The sequence below is a fragment of the Nematolebias whitei genome, chromosome 6 (assembly GCF_014905685.2).
Source record: "Nematolebias whitei isolate Nwh7 chromosome 6, NemWhi1, whole genome shotgun sequence".
Taxonomy (NCBI): domain Eukaryota; kingdom Metazoa; phylum Chordata; class Actinopteri; order Cyprinodontiformes; family Rivulidae; genus Nematolebias; species Nematolebias whitei.
In genome coordinates, this window is record NC_056503.1 from 39,728,159 (window position 1) to 39,747,212 (window position 19,054).

The 19,054-nt window shown below is 38.1% G+C and overlaps 1 protein-coding gene across 1 annotated transcript; it reads left to right on the top strand.

Moving 5' to 3' along the window:
- Positions 1–1,127: 1,127 nt before the first annotated feature.
- Positions 1,128–6,016, top strand: LOC119410959 (olfactory receptor 52Z1-like). The gene is made up of 2 exons (XM_037677877.1): positions 1,128–2,089; positions 5,950–6,016. Exons 1-2 carry the CDS (start codon positions 1,152–1,154, stop codon positions 6,014–6,016), a joined length of 1,005 nt encoding a protein of 334 aa, XP_037533805.1. The 5' UTR covers positions 1,128–1,151.
- Positions 6,017–19,054: the final 13,038 nt, after the last annotated feature.

The following is a 19,054-nucleotide window of genomic DNA, read 5'->3' on the forward strand; positions in this document are numbered from 1 at the left end:
AGGCAGCTGCTGAACCACGTGGCACCGGGGGTGAGCAAGGAGGTGGAGAAAAGGAGAAAACGGGCTTGAAAGCGTAGAAAATTTTAAAGTAGTTGCCATTTACTGCGTTCTGGTGTATTTTAATGGGTTGTTAAACATCTAGTTTCACCTACACAAATAAACACTTGATGTAATAACTATTTTAGAGTTAATGACACAACAAGAAGTAGCCTGACCAACAGTTCTCCTTGTGTGTGAAGAACACGCTCCGCTTCTCTCACGTGTCCTAGCCACAGTCTAAGAAACATAGTGTAGCCTAAGCTAACTATTTTTTTTTGTTTTGTTTTGTTTTGGGTTTTTTTGGGGGGGGGATCACTAGCCAATATGAAAATATAATAATAATCACTCCTTCTTACCAATGGCCTAGCATAAAGCAATACATCAAAGTTCATAAATCAAGAATCGAGGCAGCCTTGACAGACCCTCACCGTGAAGGAGTCTGACTCACTGCCAGCAATGCAAACCAGACTCTCACACCGTTTGTATAGTGACTGAATGGCAATGGACCCCCATTCCCTACTCACAGAATATTAAACATAAGCACATATTTATCTGTAAAAGTAAAATGGGCACTTTGTCAAATGGGATTTTAATACCAGCAGTCACAAAAACTAAATTTTGTTACTTATTGTTAGAACATGATCTTTGCTTTTATGAGGGAAATTAAATATGACTTTTCCCCCATTTATTTTATATCATTTTACACTCAACCCTCAGACCTTAAACTCTTCAACATGTTTCACAGTGTAAGCCGTGAAAGACAAATCCTCAAGCTGATGAGTGGATGAGTGAGTTGGTTCCCTTGAGTTTTCTCTCCACACACATCATTACACATGATTTTCTAGGAAAGCTTTAAATAAAGTAACATGATTCAGAAGTACCACATTGTCCTTATGTCACTTGAAGGAACTCATACTTTGTCAGAGGTGTGAGGTGATACATACAGATGGTATGTGGAGCAAAAATACGCATTATTTGTATAATAATTTTAAAGGTACAATACTGTTAATAGTAAAGTGTTGTTTTTTATTGAGCTAGCCATTTTTGTAGTTACAAATTAATGTTGTTTTTTTCTTTCTGTGTTGTTGTTGTTTTTTTCAGAACATATAATTATGAAATACACAAATATTACAACCATAACAGACTTTAAAATCATTGGATTCCCAGGACTGCCACCAGAGTACACTGGACTAGTGTCCTTTTTTCTATTCCTGGTTTTTCTTGTTATAGTGTTTGGAAATATTTTTATTTTAGTTGTCATCATATGTGAAAGGACTCTCCACAAACCAACATATTTGATCTTTTTTCACCTTGCAATGACGGACATTCTTTTTGGCACTGTAACTCTTCCAAAAATCATTGCCAGATATTGGTGGAATGACATATTGTTTTCATTTGGAGCATGTTTTGCACAGATGTATTTTGTCCATTCTTTGGGGGCTATTCATTCTTTGATTTTGCTAATGATGGCATTGGATCGCTTTGTTGCCATATGGCTTCCATTCAAATATCCCATTTTATTTACAAACAAAGCCGTTTCTATTGCTTGTAGCCTGTGCTGGGTTTTAACATGTATACGAATGATGGGGATAGTGCTACATGCCTTATTTCTACCTTACTGTGACCTTAACACTGTCATGCAGTGTTACTGTGATCATGTTTCCGTCACTGCTCTGGCATGTGGGGATAATGTTGCTTATGTTAAATGGGTTGCAGCTGCAAATGCTATGGTCACTCTTTTGGTTCCTTTAACTTGTATTATTTTTTCTTATTTTTCCATCATCGTAGCTGTCTTGAAGATGTCTCTCAAAGGAAAGCATAACAAAGTGCTGTCCACCTGTGCCCCTCAGATCTTTGTAACCTGCCTTTATTATGTGCCCAGATGTTTTATTTATCTTACAAACAATTTGGGATTTAAATTTAGTCTTAATGCCAGTGTAATCATAATGATGATTTACAGCCTCGCTCCTGCTACTGTCAATCCAGTGATATATTGTTTTAAGACCATGGAAATAAAAAAGGCATTAATACAGAGATTTATGAATAAAAAAATTAAATTCACACTCACAAGTGACTGTAAGCAAAATATCACATAGTACAGTATTTTGTCACACAGATTGGATTGTTCACATGATTGTACACATTGTATTTTACTTTTAAATATAAATTTGGCTGATAACCATTTTTAAATTATTGTTTTTAGTATGATTTCATACAGAATAGAACAAGATAATATGATACAAACTGACATTTTTAAAGGTTGTACAGTTTCTACATAGAAATACCAAATTAAACAAATAAGTATACTTAAAATGTAATATTTAATATTTTCTTTCAGTTTGTTTAGGTTTGGCCTTCTGTAAATGATGTTTAGTAGTTTATTGGTAATGGTCTTGAAATATTTTTGCTTTTGTTGTTATTGTCCTTTTAACAAAAACTTTAATAATTTGATTTTGAATCAAAGCAGCTCCTTTCGGATGGAAAACTGTCCTAAAAACATAAAAAATTCAGTTACACATAAAATGCTAAATAAAAACTTTCATAGAATGAAAATAACATTTTTTTAATGTTATAATAAAAATAACAATACTGAAAACTTTTTCTTAAGTTACTGGTATTGAAACTTTCTTCTGATAACTTTTTGATTTCACATTAAATTTTCATAAAATAACTTATGGAAATGATGGATGCTGTCTCACCAGACCTTTAGAGGTCAAATGGATAGAAAATACATTTTATAATTCAAATTATTGTCTTTTTCCCCTCTATGTTTCTCTAAATCTGACCACAGGTTGGAGTTAAACCATCAGGCTATAGTGACCTGAATAAACCGCTTCAAAGTACAGAAGATGAAGGTATTTGATGCTTGAAGTTTAAAAAAAAAAAAACATTTGTAATGTTTCTGCTGAATTAAAAAATAACTAAATAAATAAAAACAAATTGAACATCGTATTCTTTATTAACACAAAATAATCTGAGACTTACGTTTAAGCACACTATTTAAAAAAAAAAAAACTTTTTCAGAGTAATCATTCAGAATCAGACCATAAGACCAGATGGGCAATTCCTTTCCTCATTTTTTTCCATTACTATTATATATTTTTGCACTGTCTTAAAAATAAATTTAAGCTTTAAATTATTATAAATTATTGTGTTCTATGTTGCTGTTGTTTTTATTTATTTTTTTGCCACATTCTAACACTTTGGAAAACAAGGTTGTAATCTCCTGATGCATGCTCAATAAGGTTGTAATCTGTTCACAGTTTTTATTTCCTTCATCACTTCTAGATTTGTCGACTGCAACTCTATATTTTGGTCTTGAAAAATGTCCTCCTCATTTAGTCCAGAATGCTGCTGTGCAAAGAATAACCACATCTTTTCAGCTTTAAACTGCATGTTTTGTACAGATTTATTTGACCTGCTTTTAAGGTTTTAAATGGTTTGAGACAATTATTTCATTGACTTTAAAAGAGCACAGTCACAGTCAGCCAGATGTTTTAGTGCTGCTGAGTTCAGGGGAGAAGGGCATTTGCATTGGCAGGTCCCAAACTCTAAAACAATCTGCCTCTTCTTAATCTCATAAAAATCTTCTTTTTTTTTTTCATGCTAGTTTTCAACCCAAGTTCAGTTCGAGTCCAATCCCATTTTTATGTTGTGATGTTTCTTTGCTTTTGGTTGTTTTTAACCTATTTTATTGTATTTGTATGTTTTATATTTTTATTTTATAGTATTCAGTTTATTGGTGGATTTTTTTTTGTTTTTGTTTTATTTTGTTTTTTTTATTTTAACTAACTTGTAAAATGCTACTTTATCTTTTAAACATGTTATAGTAAAACTATTGGCATTGATAAGGTAATTATTTACTGAAATGTTGCATCAATGTTCCTAAGTACAGGAAAGTGTTTTGTTCATCCAACATTCAAAAAATGTAATCACTGAAACATAATATTTTATTATAGTAGTCAGCTTGATGCTTAGCAAGAACAAATTTGACTGAAAATCATAGTTAAAAGTAAAATTACATTCAAATGTTTGTAAGTGAAGCAGTTGGAGGCTATCAGCAGCCAACTTACAGTGTACAGTAACTTACATGGTACTTAATACATACATTTGTTTTCTAAGAACATATTCAACACTTAAACAAAATAAAAATGAAAAAAAGATTTCAGACTAAATCATGTTTCTTACAAAGTTTTCTTACAGTCTTGGAAATAAAATAAAAATCCTGTCTGCTGCTCAGTGAACTGATATTTATGTTTCTAACTGAGCGGCTACAAATAAATGAACAGAAATGCAACACAGAATAGCTTAGTGCACAAAGTAAACTACATAGACTAAGTCAGTTTATCCACCTAAATACTCAAGAGACAAATCAAATAATTTCCTCAATATCGCTTTGCATCTCACAGCTGTGACTGGAGTCGACGGGCAAACGTGCAATATCTTCAAATACAGGTGCATAGCTGCTGAAAGGCAGCTGTGTATAAAATATATTTTCAAAATGCTCAAACAAGCTGGAGGAAATATTCTCAGTTTCATCCTGACCTACAGTGGAGGAGGTTAGTTTAAAAAATGTGTTGACAGCCAGGAAGTCTTCCTGCCCAAAGCTGCGCCCTGACTGGCCGTGCACATGTTTCTTACCAGTGATGATAGAAAACTGTCCATAATCTGAATCAGAGCAGGTAAGCGTGCTGTCTGTTTCACACTCAGATGAAGTCTCAGTAGTCATAGTGGACTTGGTGGGCCCAGATTTCAGAAGGGATTGCTGTGAAAGTCCAGTGGGAGAATTTAGTTTATGTATTTCTTCCAAACTGAGGCACTGTGTTGGCTCTAGGAGTTCTGGTTGTGGAAATATTTTAAAACGACAAGGCGGTGTCTGCTGGGGCTGCTCAGAGTCAATCCTGTACAACCGCTGTTTGTTTAGTGAGGCCACCTTTTTTGGTATTGGAGGGGGGGTTTCTTCACTTGAGCCATCTTTCCTCAATTTTGCTAGCAGCATTCTCAGATCTCCCCACTGTTTAGAAGCACTTTTCACATGTTTCGTCTTGTATAAATGCTTGTGCCAGCTGAGATTCGGCGAGTTTTTCTCAGAATGAAATTCACTACAGATGCTGCTGATCTCATAATACTCCAGCTCACTTGGTGTCATCGGCTGAGCACACGGCACACCAGCATCCAAATAAAACTCGCTTGAGCTCTGCTGACTTGCACTGGTAGGGTCAGGATGTTTCTGTTTTGCAGTCGATGCAACATCTGCAAGAACTTTGTTGTCATCAAAACAAAAAGTCATGTTTGCTGTTCCTTGCTCTGTTTTCTGAAGGAAGGTCTCATTTTTAAACCTCATATCTCGCTGTCTGACTCTATACAAGCCTATACACATCCCCATTATAACAAGAATGGAGATGAGAGGGAGAACCACGGCTATGAGCCACAAAGGCTTGCTGTGATGCACTCCATAGCATTCCTCATGGGTCGTAAAGATGCAGATATCACAGAGATGATCCGAGTTATTCTGCATACAGATGCAGGATGTGTTTTGCACAGCTGGTCCACACGTCCACCGGTTTGAACAATGTGAGAGACACGTTCTCCCACCAGCATTCTCCTCAGAGCAAGGCAAGGAGTGGCACACATCTGGAGAGTTGCAGCTGGACTGGGTGAAACTCAAGCTTGGCCGTACCTCTACCATCAAACTGTGTCCGCTGACAGGCAGAGTGTGACCATTCACGTTAAAGTACTGCACACACCCACTGAACCCTGGCATAAGAAGAATGTTGACATTTCAACACATCACTTGAAATCTTTGCTCATTTCAATACAAATCTAAAAATACTTAATTATCCTTATAAGGCTCACCTGACTGTTGGAACGTTGTTTCTGGTTTTGGAGCTGCACCAAGAATGAACCTTTCCACACTAACAGGAGAGAGATCCATGCTTTGCACAGAGCTGTTCAAGACTTTTTCATCGTCCACTGACAAAAAAATATCATGTCCATTGCTGGACAAGGACAGGACGTGCCAGAGCCCATCAGCCACCAGAAACTCCACGGTGAACTCTGACAGGTGTCCTGACAAGATGTCTTTGAAAATAAACACAGGCTTTCCATCTCTTATCTGAAGAAAAGTTTAAGAAAAAAAGCTGTTATATGCTAAATACAGTGAAGTTCATCATCTATGCAAAATAAACACATATTGTACTAACCATCAGTATAATGTGTTTTGTGTGTCCAAGAACAGACAGTAAAACTCCTTCTTCTTTGGTTTTGAACTTGATGTTCAACACAGTTTGCTCTCCAATATTACTCTCTTTTTCTTTATCCACCAGATTTTTAAGCCAGTAATCCCTCTTGAATCTCTCCTTGATGACATATTCAATGTAGTCATTCTCATTAAATCTTAGTACAATATCTTCTGACATTTCTGTTTCAATAAAAGAGGAAAAATGTGGTTTTAGTTGCAACTCTACTCAAAACAAAACTTTATGGACTTTACACCTCTCTCCAACAGGCTTTTAGTAAGTTTTAAGTTTTGCAGTCTATGTCTATCCATACAATTTATGTTTCAACAAATAGTACAATTCTTGACATATTGGGGATATTCACATGGGGAATTCATGACATAGTATTGTGAATGAGGAACTCTATAAGCTGAAAATTAAATTGTTAGGACAAATTAAAAAGTCTTTTTGTATTTGTTTTTTATCTTTACCTGTGGCACAGTTACTCCCAGTAAAAGGACTTTTGCATTCACAAAAATAATCAGACCAAAGGTCTTGACACACACCACCGTTCTGGCATGTGGCACTGCTGCATCCTGACACTGCTGTTCGAGGACACCTTAATGTAAAACACATACTGCTTAAGGAAAACAGATGCAGTGTACTTTCTCTACTGAACCAAAATACACTTGAATCATAAAACACATTTATGTGTTAACAAGGAACATCTACATACGGTATTGTAAAATAACCAAACAATCCTACCTGTCAAAGACGTTGTACGTGGTAAGACCAGCTGAAGGTCTCAGCAGCAGTCCATTTACTTGAATATTTCGAAAACACCCAACAAAGTCATGAGTTTTTATCTGGTTAGGATGCTGGGAAATTAATTCATGACTCCTCAGCCCTCCAAATGTCATATTAGTGTTGCCAACATCAAGTGTCCTAATAGATGTAAGGATAGAGCAAGAACAATTGACTTAAGTCCGAGCTTTTTCTTCAAGGCTACAAAAATAGATGAAATATTGTCCTTAATATTGTTTATTTTGGCACCTTTCTGAGAGACTGCCATCAGTCTTTGAAAAGCAAAACCCATTGCTCTCAACATCTGTGCAGTTGTCCACAAGCAAAGACCCCATCTGTTAAATAAACATGAACTTTTTTTTATTGTTTCTTCCTCATCTGGAAACAGTTGCCTGGGCAACTTCGAGAATGAACATAGTTAAAACTCACATTGCCAATCCTCTTGACAGTGATGCTATGAAACTGCCCATCTGCAACCTGCTGGTATGTCTTCAGCCTCACAGGCCCTGAGCCAAGGTCAAAAGAAAAATGTACGGTCCCGTCAAGAATCTCCAATGCAAAGAATTCCCTGCTGGATGGTGGTCCAGGATTGTACAGGAGGAGTGAGTTCTTCTGCACTGTCGCAAACTTGAATGAGATTAAATTGGTCCTGCGGTCAAGAGGTGGAAACTCCACAAAGGACATCTCTTCAAAGCCATAACTGTGTTCTTCACAATGAACTCCACTGATTCCTAAAAATGAAGTGGGGAGAGGGGAAATTTTAAAGCATACAGGTTTGGGTTATAAGTTGAAAATGTTGCCTTTACAATTGAGAAATGGGGCAAGTAGAAAATAGGGAATATAAAACAGGAACAAATTGCTGAGATGACAAACTATTTGAACATCTGCTGCTCATAAGATAATAAATTAACTTGATAGAAATACTTTATTTAGCCAGAACTTACTCTGTATTTATCCAGTAAGTACAAGGTAGCAAGTCACAACTTACATAAAACAGTCTGTCTCTACATAACAGGTATCCAACCAGTATGTACCAGGTAAGGACCAGGTAAGTATCAGGTATACCAACACCACCCTGCATGTAGCGTTTATACCAAGTAAGTACCAGCTACAGTGCATCAGCCAGTGTGTTGCTGTACCTGTATGGGTACTGGTTATGCAAAGGACAGAATCTCCAGGTGATATAGAGCAGCCAGTACTTATCTGGTACCTACTGGGTAATGTTTAGGTACATATCCAGTCAGGACCAGGCTGTAACAAATTATTAATAAGTTGTAAGTTATTTTTGCACTTGTTTTTATATAACAAAACACATTTGTTAGTTAAATTTTCATGGCTAATCTGTGACCTTTGAGCTCCACTTGGCTTGTTATTTTGCCTCATAATAAAATGCAAACTATCTTCTACTGACTGCAGTCACCGTGTTTTCTAGAAACCTGAGCTTTTGATGTAAGCATTCATTTATGTACAAAGTATGTATTTGGGTGATCCTTCTGTATCTGTATTAGTCTCACCAAAAGGACAATCACAAACAAATCCTTTCTGTAGGTTGACGCAGCTGCCCTGAACACAGGGTGTTGATGTGCAGTGATCTATAAGCTCTTGACACTTTTCCCCTGAAAAAAAAAAGATAAACCACAAAATTTAAAGTGATTCTGGTTTCTGTTCCAAAAATGATTTTGTCTTTTTTACTGGGTGACATAGCCTACCTTTAAATCCAGGCACACACTGACAATAATATCCATCCTGTGACTGAATACACGTTCCACCGTTTTGGCACTTCACCTTCAGGCATTCATCGGCATCAGCAGAGCAGGTAGATCCAGAGAAGCTACTCTGACAGTGACAGTAGAAACTTCCTGCTGTATTCTCACATGTGCTGTTATTCTCACAGGGATTTCTCCCACATTCATCAATGTCATCTTCACACAGCGACCCAGTGAATCCAACTGGACAGGTACAATTAAAAATGTCTTTCTGTGGTGACACAAATATGACAGCCATGCTTTCCAGGACAGCAACTCCCTGGCTGATGTGAATGTTTTTGTTGCATGATGCCCTGTTTTGGCAGGGGATGGTGAGACATGGGTCACTGGTGATGTGAGAAATTGTCACATTGCTCTGGGCTTCTAGCAATTTCTTATGTCCAGCAGATATACTGCTCGCTACCTCTCTGCTAAGATACTGTCCATTGTAGTTTTTTACAGCAGCCAACAGAAGGATTTCATTTCCAATACGTTTAATTCCAAAAACGTGAGTCTTTGAGGCCTGCAGGTTAAAGAGACTGTCCAGAGCTTTTGTAAACCTTAAGTACTTATTAGATAAGAACTCTTCCATTGAAGATGATGACATGTAAAATAGTATACAACTTTCTACAGATGCATTTGTAAAACCTTTGTAGTTTATGTATATACTGTTGTTTACTGGGAAGTGAAGTTGATCAGTAGCTTCAATAGTGATGTTAAATGTAGCCTCACCTTGAAAAGGCAACGACCACAGCTCACATGTGCCATTGAGAATTGAAAACATGTTTGTCGGCCCACTTTTAATGGCACAAGTAAATGTATCAGATTCATCAAGATCCTCGGGGTGCACATTTCCAATCATGCCTCCCTTAAAAGAACTTCCAAAATATTTCACTTCAATGAAGATATTTCTTGGCAATGGAGGGTTATCATTTTCATCCACTACCTTAATGTGGAGCATAGTCGTTGAAGACAGGGGTAAGGGAAGCCCTGCATCGCTAACCTCCACCAGGACTTGATATTCAGAAGTGTCTTCCCGATCGATACTTTGTGTGGTGAATAAAATTCCATCTGGAGTAAGTGAAAAAGCACTAGAGTCTGGCAAATTTAATAATCTGTAAGTAAAAGGACCTTGATTTGGAGCTGAATCAGAATCCGATGCATTTAATCTGATGATTACAGTGCCTTCAGGTTGATTTTCCTTCACTTGAACCTCTGTTGATATGAGTCTGGGCGCATTATCATTAATATCTTCAATGGTCACAATGACATTTGTAGTCCCAGTGGCTGGTGGAGAGCCATTATCAGTAGCTGTAACAGTGAGGTTATAAACTGGCCAGAGTTCTCTGTCAAGTGAAGAGTTTACTGAAATGACACCTGTAAGTGGATCGATAGAGAAAGAGAAGTGTGTGTTTCCAGTTTCAATGGTGAAAAAGAATCGATTCCAGTCTGGTATGTAGTCCTGATCCAGAGCACTTACAGTTAGCACAGATTTCCCAATTGGGCTGTCTTCCGTAACATTTGCAACATACCATGTAGAGGTGAACGAAGGTGCATCATTGATGTAATTTATATTGATGTGGACTAATGCCTCATCTACATTTGCCCCAGTTATAACACCAGAGTTCTTGGCAAGAACTTTAAAAATGACATGGCTGTTGCCCTGATTCTTCAAACTTCCACGTGTATGTATTTCTCCAGAAAGCTCGTTAATGTCAAAGTCTGTATTTTTGCCATGGTCAAACATCAAATAAAGCACCAGGCCTTCAGGGCCTCGGTCGTTATCAGAGGCTGTCACTTTCCCTATTGCCGTTCCAACAGGCACATTTTTAAACACAGAGAAGTTAAAGGTTTTTTTCATAAATGTCGGAGTAAATTCATTGGCATCTACAACGTGGATAACGATGTATGCCAAGCCAAATAAACTGTTCCTGCCAGTGTTTGAAGCTTTGATTGTTAAATCAAAGAACTGCTCTTGCTCATAATCAAAAACATCCAAAGTAGTTACAATCCCATTTATTGGATCTATTGCAAATTTATCCACATACCCAGCTATAAGAGAGTAGGATATTTGTGCATTTTCCCCTGAATCCATATCAGTGGCCTTGGCATCTAGAACAATTGTTCCAATTTTTGAGTTTTCAAAAACTAAAATTGTGTACTCAGATGATGGAAACACTGGAGGATTGTCATTTACATCCATTATTATTATTGTAATGTTTAGCCAAGCAGTTTTAGAGAACCATCCACCATCTGTGGCTTTGATTTGTAGATTATAAATTCTTTCCTTTTCAAAGTCGAGTTCTTTGGTGAGAGTTAGCAGCCCAGAGACTTCTCCGACAGAGAGCGGTAAGTGCTGATTTTGAGTAGAAATCCTGTACATAATTGCCCCATTGGGACCATAATCCCCATCTTCTGCTTGAATTTTCCCAGCCACAGATCCAACAGGTAAGTCTTCGGGAATAGAGAATGTAACATCTGTTTCAATAAAGCTTGGAGAAAACTTGTTCCTTCCAGTGATTTCAAAAGTTATTTCAGTTTGTGAAGTTAACGGAGGAACACCTTTATCTCTGGCTTCAACTAATAAAGTTAAAAACTGATTTTCACTCTCTGCTAATGTTTGATTTAAGAATATTTTTCCACTGTCAGCTTTAATCCAAAAGAAATGAGTGGCATTACCTCCGCTCACATTATACTCAACGTTTGTGCTGTTATTAACATCTGGATCTACTGCGGTAAACTTTATCACCTCAGATCCCATAGGCAAGTCAAATGGAATAGCAATCAGGGGTTGTAAAGGCAAAAATATCGGAGGGTGGTTGTTATATTGTTCTAATCTCACAGTGATAGTAACATTACTTTGCAGAGGGTCAGTGCCACCATCAAAAGCAAGAACTGTAAAGTCATAGATTTCAAAAGCAAAATCATGTAAAATTAGTGGCTGCTTTGTATAGATCACCCCAGAAGAAGCATTTATCCAAAACATCTCATTTGGAGGGTCAACAACATAGAAAATATCACCGTTTTGCCCAATGTCTCCATCTGAAGCAAGGACTTGCAAAACAAGAACTTCTTTTTCACTCGTTTCAGGAATGACAGTTGTATAAAAATCATTCAGAAACACCGGTCTATTATCATTAACATCTGAAATTATAATGCTGACATCAGTGCTTGTACTCCACATTGAATCATTCACATTTACTTTTAAGATATAATGATCCAGCGCTTCCCTGTCCAGAGGCCCTTTGACAGTTATGCATCCAGTGGTGGCATCAATTTCAAAAGGCACATTCTCAGTTTGGTCATGTATGTAATATTTAGTCGCTGCATTGGCATCAGTATCATCATCAGCTGAGGTTACTTGTAAAACTGTGTGTCCCACAGAAGCGTCTTCGGGCACCTCTGCAAAAAAAATCTGTGTGAAATAAGGTGCGTTGTCATTCCTGTCTAAAACATTTATGTTGACTGTTGCTCTGGCTTTGTGCAGAGGGTTATCGAGCTCTGCAGCCTCAACTATTAAAGTGAATACAGGAAAAGTTTCTCTATCCAAATTTACAGTGGTTTTCAGTAGACCACTTTCAGGATCAAGGGAGAAAAACTCATTATTTCCCTCTAATATACTGTAGCGTATTGTGCTGTAATTGGGGGAATCTGCATCGATGGCAAGAACATCACACACCACCGTCGGTGGGGAATTCTCAAAAACCTCACACCTGTATTCGTCTTGAGTGAACTGTGGGAAGTTGTCATTTACGTCAGTGATGTTTATGTGAATTTCTGAAAAGAATGAGTATGGAGGCAAGCCAGAGTCTCTGGCTTCTATTAACAAAGAAAACTCCTTTTTGTTTTCAAAATCCAGAGGGTTTTCCACCGTCAGTGCGCCATCTATTTGGTCTATAGAGAATACATCTTCAAAGTTTCCAGAAGCAATGTAAAAAGAAACTGGTTCACCTCTGATGCTTACTGCAGAGATCAGAGCCACCAGTGTTCCTACTGGCAGATCCTCAGAGAGGGAATAACTCAGAACATCCACATTCATCTCGGGAAATTTGGAAATGTTCTGAAACTTGATACTGATAGTAGTTATGTCAAATTTGGTGTTTTCTCCAGCATCTTCTACATATACGTTGATAGTAATATCATCTGAGTTCCACAGTAAACTTGAAGTGAATACAGTGCCACTGTTTGGGTCAATGGAAAATAGGTCTGAACTTTGTCCGTACAATGAATAATGCAGTTCTGCATTCATGTCAATGTCTCCATCCGTTGCTCTCACTGCACAAACAACCGAGCCTGTAAAAAAAGAAAAGCAAGAATGTAAAATCTGTACAGCACTTTGGTTGGCCGTGTTGCTGTTTTAAGTGCTCTATAAATAAAGTGGTATGGTATGGTATGGTATGGTATGGTATGGTATGGTATGGTATGGTATGGTAAAATCTGCTTATAGACTCAATGTGTAGCTGTCACAAGGAGATAAAATCTCACCTGGAGGCAACTCAGTGGGCACATAGGCTTCAAAGGGGCTGTTCATAAACTGAGGCCAGTGGTCATTTATGTCACCAACAAGCACAGTAACGAGCACAGAGCTTGACAGAGGATCAGTGGGATGCATATCACTACCTATCACCGTCAAGTTGTAAATGGCTACAGTCTCTCTGTCCAGGAAATCCATTGTAAACAGCTCTCCAGATATTTCCTCAATGGCAAAAGGTGCATCAAGGTTTTCCATAAAATACCTAGTTGAGAAAAAATATACGTTTGACAACATAAAATAACTTGATAAAAATATATTGAGACCCCTGTGCTGCATATTGTTCAAGTAATGTACATGAGTAAGGGGATAAATGCTGCTTCTTATTTTTTCATTGATGTGTCTTCCTTGTGACATTTTACCTTACTTCCCCACTCATGCCTTCATCAGCATCTGATGCGGTTATCATGGCAAACACTGTGCCAATCGGACTGTCCTCTGACACAATGGTGTTGTAGACTTCCTCTGAAAACTCTGGATAGTTATCATTGACATCATCCACAATGACATGTACAGTCAGAGAGCCAGTTAAAGATGGAAAACCTACAAATAAAAAGGCATTTATTACAAAGCTGAAGTTATTGTTTGAAAAGGTAGTTTATGAAACTAGTGTGTAATTTTTACACTAGGTATATTGTAGTTGGAGCTAAATTACCTGAATCAACAGCTGCGATGGTAACAATATATAATGATTCCTTTTCCTTGTCTAGGCTATGTAAAATCTGGAAAGTGCCATCAGGAGTGATGGAAAACAAGCTATCATGATTTCCTGCTTGTATAAAGTAGGTCAACTGGCTGTTGATCCCCAAGTCTTCATCCAAGGCAAAAATCTGGTCCAAAAATAAATTAATGAAATAAACACAGCTGGTAGTAATGACCTAAAATGTGAACTATGAGATCTAGCGGCACCTGATGTGTTAGCTGAGATAGTTCCTCCTCATTCTCCTTGACATGAATGATGAGTCTTTCTGGCAAAAACTGGGGTGTGAAGTCATTCGTGTCCAACACTGTGATGCTGATAGTGGCAGTAGCAGATCTGGGTGTGCTCCCCCGATCCACAGCTGTTGTAATTAATGTGTAGTCTGAGGCTTTTTCTCTGTCAAGTCGATCCATGACTGTGACAACACCTCGAACAGTGTCCATTACAAAGGGACCATCTGGGCTCAACATGTATCGCACCAGTCCATTTGGTCCTATGTCTTGATCACGAGCCTGAACCTGTAACAAGCTCGTCCCCCTGGTGATATCCTCTCTGACTGACAGGCTGTAGTTTCTCTGTAAGAACTCGGGGTCATTATCATTTACATCTTCCACAAACACAGTGAAATTCATTGTGGTTTTCAATTGAGGTGAGCCCATATCAGTAGCTGTGACGGTAATAGTCAGAGTCTCTACCTTTTCTCTGTCTAATATCTCTTCCAGGTATAAGTTCCCACTTGTGTGGTCGATGCTGAATGCTCCACTAGAAGAGTTGCCTAAGAAGTACAACACTTTAGCATTGGAACCTGCATCTTCATCATCTGCATGTATAGCCATTATAACAGAATGTAAAGCAGTATCCTCTGGTATGCTAACACTTGTGGCGGACACAAACAGTGGTGCAATGTCATTGACATCTTCAACAAGCACCAAAACATGTGCTGTACTGGTGAGCTGTAGAGACACTGGCTGGGCACAGTCATTGGCTGTCACAGTCAAATTAAAGGATGGTTGACTCTCCCTGTCCAGCTCTTTGTTCAGGCATAAACTACCTGTTGAGAGTATAAAGAACATTCCCAGCTCATCACCACTGGACACTCTCAGTTCCACTTCACCATTGTCACCTAGAGGAGATAAGACATAATAATATGATTTGATTAAATGTAAAATGTAGATTCAGTTAAAGGTTTAGAGGACAATTATCACCTATTCCATGTCTGATCATTCTTGTAGAGAGACAGGAAAAACACATCTTGTTAATCTTCATCAATTTTTTTTTTTACTTAACAAAATTTAAAAAAAATCCAATGGATGCCACAACCAAGCAACAAAATATGTCTAACTAAATGCCTTTTAAACAAAGCTTATCAACAAAAAGAACAAAAGGAAAAAAAGCAAATGCTTTCAGTAGAATTTAGTAGAGTATTGATGTATCCCATTATCCTCTTACCATGATCGTTATCTGATACATTTAATGACAGGAAGCAAGTGCCGACTTGTGTGTCCTCCAGCAGCGACACAGAGAAGTGGCTCTGACTAAAAGCAGGTTGGTTGTCGTTCACGTCCAGCACATTGAAGTACACCCTGTCACTGGATACCTGAGTCTCCCCCTGCTTTGCCTCCACTGTGAGAATGTAGAACCGTTGGGTTTCAAAGTCCAGGCTGCGGGATAATAGGAACTCCCCAGAGGTGGGGCTGAGGAGGAATAAATTCTCTCCATCATCCTCCTGAACTGAGTATGTGATAGGCGTGAGACCCCCGAACTGTGTTTCCACCTTTCCCACAACTGTTCCTGTCAACACAGGGAACCATGTATAATTACTGGGTGATCTAATAACTGCAGAATGGAAAAGAAAGTGTCTGGCAATCGATCAAAAACAAAAAAAATTATTGTAAGATAAATTTAGATAAAACAAGTATGTAATATAGTTGTCAACAAACATCCTGTGCAAATGTGCTTACAAGCAGGAAAATGACAAACCTGGCACTGTGTCTTCTTTTACTTGAAACGAATAAACAGTTTTGGACAAAGCCATCTGTCTTTGCCGTCTGTTTTGTGAACGTGTGTCGACTGTGCCATGATTCAGCTCAGCATCAACAGATGTATTTAACCAGAAGGGAGGCACATGATGACTTTCAACTGTATCTGCAAATTTACTCTCAGTACTTTGATTCCCCAACGTTCCAAACAAAGGTTCATCACAGGAGACGAGAATAAAGAGCTGAGGAAAGAAAACATTCCCTCATTCAACTATTTGTATTTTTTATATAAACAGGATTTAAATGACTTACAGACAGATGTCATCTTTAAACGTCTGATTAGTCATATATTTAAGTAAATATAAAAGACCAACTTACCGTAACAGGAAACAATAAAACGAAGTAATTCCTCCGTTGTCCGTCAGAGTCCATTATAAAGTTTAAATCCAGAAACTCGTATTTCTTGGTCATGATTGTACTATCAGGTCAGAGTACGATCCTAGGTAAAACAAAAAAACAGGTCATGTTTGTAAATGAGGTCATTCTCAAACATTTCACCTGCTAAATAAAGGTAAAATAAAAATAAATGAATAAGCGTGTGGCATTAAAAATCGAAGTCCTGGAGAGTGCACAGATTCCCTCCAACCAAAACTAACAAAGTGAAAGCTGTTTTTATAGTGATCAGCTAATCTTGTAATCCAGAATGTCATGTCTGATATCACGCTACGCAAAGCCTTCGTTCAGTGAAAACATACAAAAAATAAAAGTTTTTCTCTGAGAAGGAAAAGAATTACTAATAAATCCAACTTGACTCCACCTGTTTTGTATTCTCTCTGTAGAAGTGATGTTGTGATTGCTCTGTATCCTGCATGCTGTTAGTTTTCTGCAGCATGTGAAAAAAGGGTATTCATTCAAAGAGTAAAATGTGAGGTGTGTGGGGGGAAGAGGGGGGGACACACTGAACTACAGGTCCCAAATGACAGCTGTTATTAAACTGAGTGTACAGCAAAAAGCAGCCGTCTTGGAGAAAATGTAAACCAACAAAAAACTTTGATTAAAGACAATCCTAATAATAATAATAAATAAAAATAAATAAATAATAATAATAATAATCCTAATAATAATAATTAAAGACAATTTGTTCTAGAACTGTGCCGCTCAAGGTGGCTGCATGTTGGAGCAGCTCTGTTACTTTCATTTTGAGATTTTGCATTTGGAAACTTTAGGTCCTATGTTTCTGGATGTAGATCACAATTTTTTGGTTGATTGTTTCCTCTGGTATCGGATGCTGTGCAGCTGGAAGGATTCTTACTGAAACTTTTTTAGTTTGGGACATTTGTTATGATGCGTAACCATGGCAACAAGGCCGTTTTTCTACAACCAACAGCAGCTGATTAACATCTCAAAAGCTCAAATAATCTCTCAACTACAGCCCCAAATTTCAAGTGAGTTGAAAGGATGTTCTGTGGATGCATTCTCATCTACCTGCCAACTGTGCTGGAGTGCCTGACCACTGAGATCCTGGAACTAGAAGGAAACACGGCTCATGACAGCTGAAGGACAGGATCGTCCCTCAGCACCTACAGTTGGCTGTCCGCAGTGACGAGGAGCTCGGCAGACTGCTGGGAGGAGTGGCCATCGCTCTGGGAGGAGTTCTGCCCAGCATTCGGGCAATCCTACAGCCCGGGGGAACTGAGAGGCCAGCCGAGTCTGGGTGGACGGATTGGACGGCATCTGCAGCCAGTTTCTTGGAATCCACTGTAGGATGGACCTTTACAAGAGATCCTTCCTGCCTATAGCCATCAGTATCCATAACATCTCTTAATGAAATGAGGATAACGAGTTACAACAAATCATTTCCCTCTGGGATTAATAAAGTATTTTTGAATTTGAATCCTGTTAGAAATATATGCAGGACTTTCTGTTTCTGCCTGAAATCACTGAAAGGAAACATTTTTTTTTTATCCACTGTCTTTTGAGAAAAGGCGGAGCTGAAAAACGTCCAATAAAAAGACGTGTGAACCCACTTAAAGTGACTGTGAGACCAGTGTGACTTTTAATGGTCTCCAGTTACACCAAGTGGGAACTCAAAACCAGAAAGAAATCACAAAAGGTCATTTGTATAATGCCAAAGAGAAGAGTACACACAAAACACAAAACGTACTATTCTTCTGAACATTTAAAAATGCCATGGCATTACCAGTACAAACTGTGAAATGCTGCTCCGTACAGAAGCTGCTTAGCTCGTGTTTTATGGCAGAACAACCAGTAAAGGCTTTCCCTTTTTGTAAAATGTCATGGAATCTCTAAGGACGCTTTCATGAGAAATGTATTATGTGAAGTTTGTGGAATTGGTTTGCAGTAGTGGCACCCAACACTACAACTGTTTCTGACATGTTAAAGGTAAAGCAGTATGAGCAGGAGTACCGGGGCGGGGGTGGAGTGGGGTCTTGAACTTTAGGATTTAGTGTTAGTTGATCAACCTGATCCTGAACACTAGCAAGACCAAGGTTCTTCATCTCAACAACAAACTGGACCGGACAGAAAGTACACCATTGACCTAAACCAGGGGTCTGCAACCTGCGGCTCTGGGGCCACATGTGGCTCTTTGGTACCTGCAGTGGTTCTTTGACCAGAACTAAAATAATGTTATTTAAATTATTGCCAACAATAAAAATGGCTGGTTTCAGAAGATTTTCTGTCATTTTCAAGTAAGGATAGTGCAAATCCAAGGTGTAAAACGTGGACTGCACAGTTGTTTGTTAGCCACTTTAAGTCGACTTCCAGTCTCAAGTGTGATCTTTCTCTCAAAACCACCAGCATGTTTTAGAATATCTTTAAAAGACAAGTTGCTGAGAAGGAATATGGTGAGTAACTTTGATGACACTAAAAATACAACACAAAAAGCAAAGTCAAAGTGAACAAAAGTATTTATTTTTCTTTAAAAATGTAATTAGATATCCAATAAACTGGCCTAAATTTACATCGTCCTTAACTTTATGCTTTAATTCTTCAGCACTTAAGATAACTCACATCAG

What these genes read in the sequence shown, in the direction of transcription:
- LOC119410959 (XM_037677877.1), top strand. Translation starts at nt 1,152, where the DNA reads ATGAAATACACAAATATTACAACCATAACAGACTTTAAAATCATTGGA. An exon ending in CAGAGATTTATGAATAAAAA is followed by an intron (nt 2,090 to 5,949) that starts AATTAAATTCAC and finishes GAATGAACCTTT; the next exon opens with CCACACTAACAGGAGAGAGA.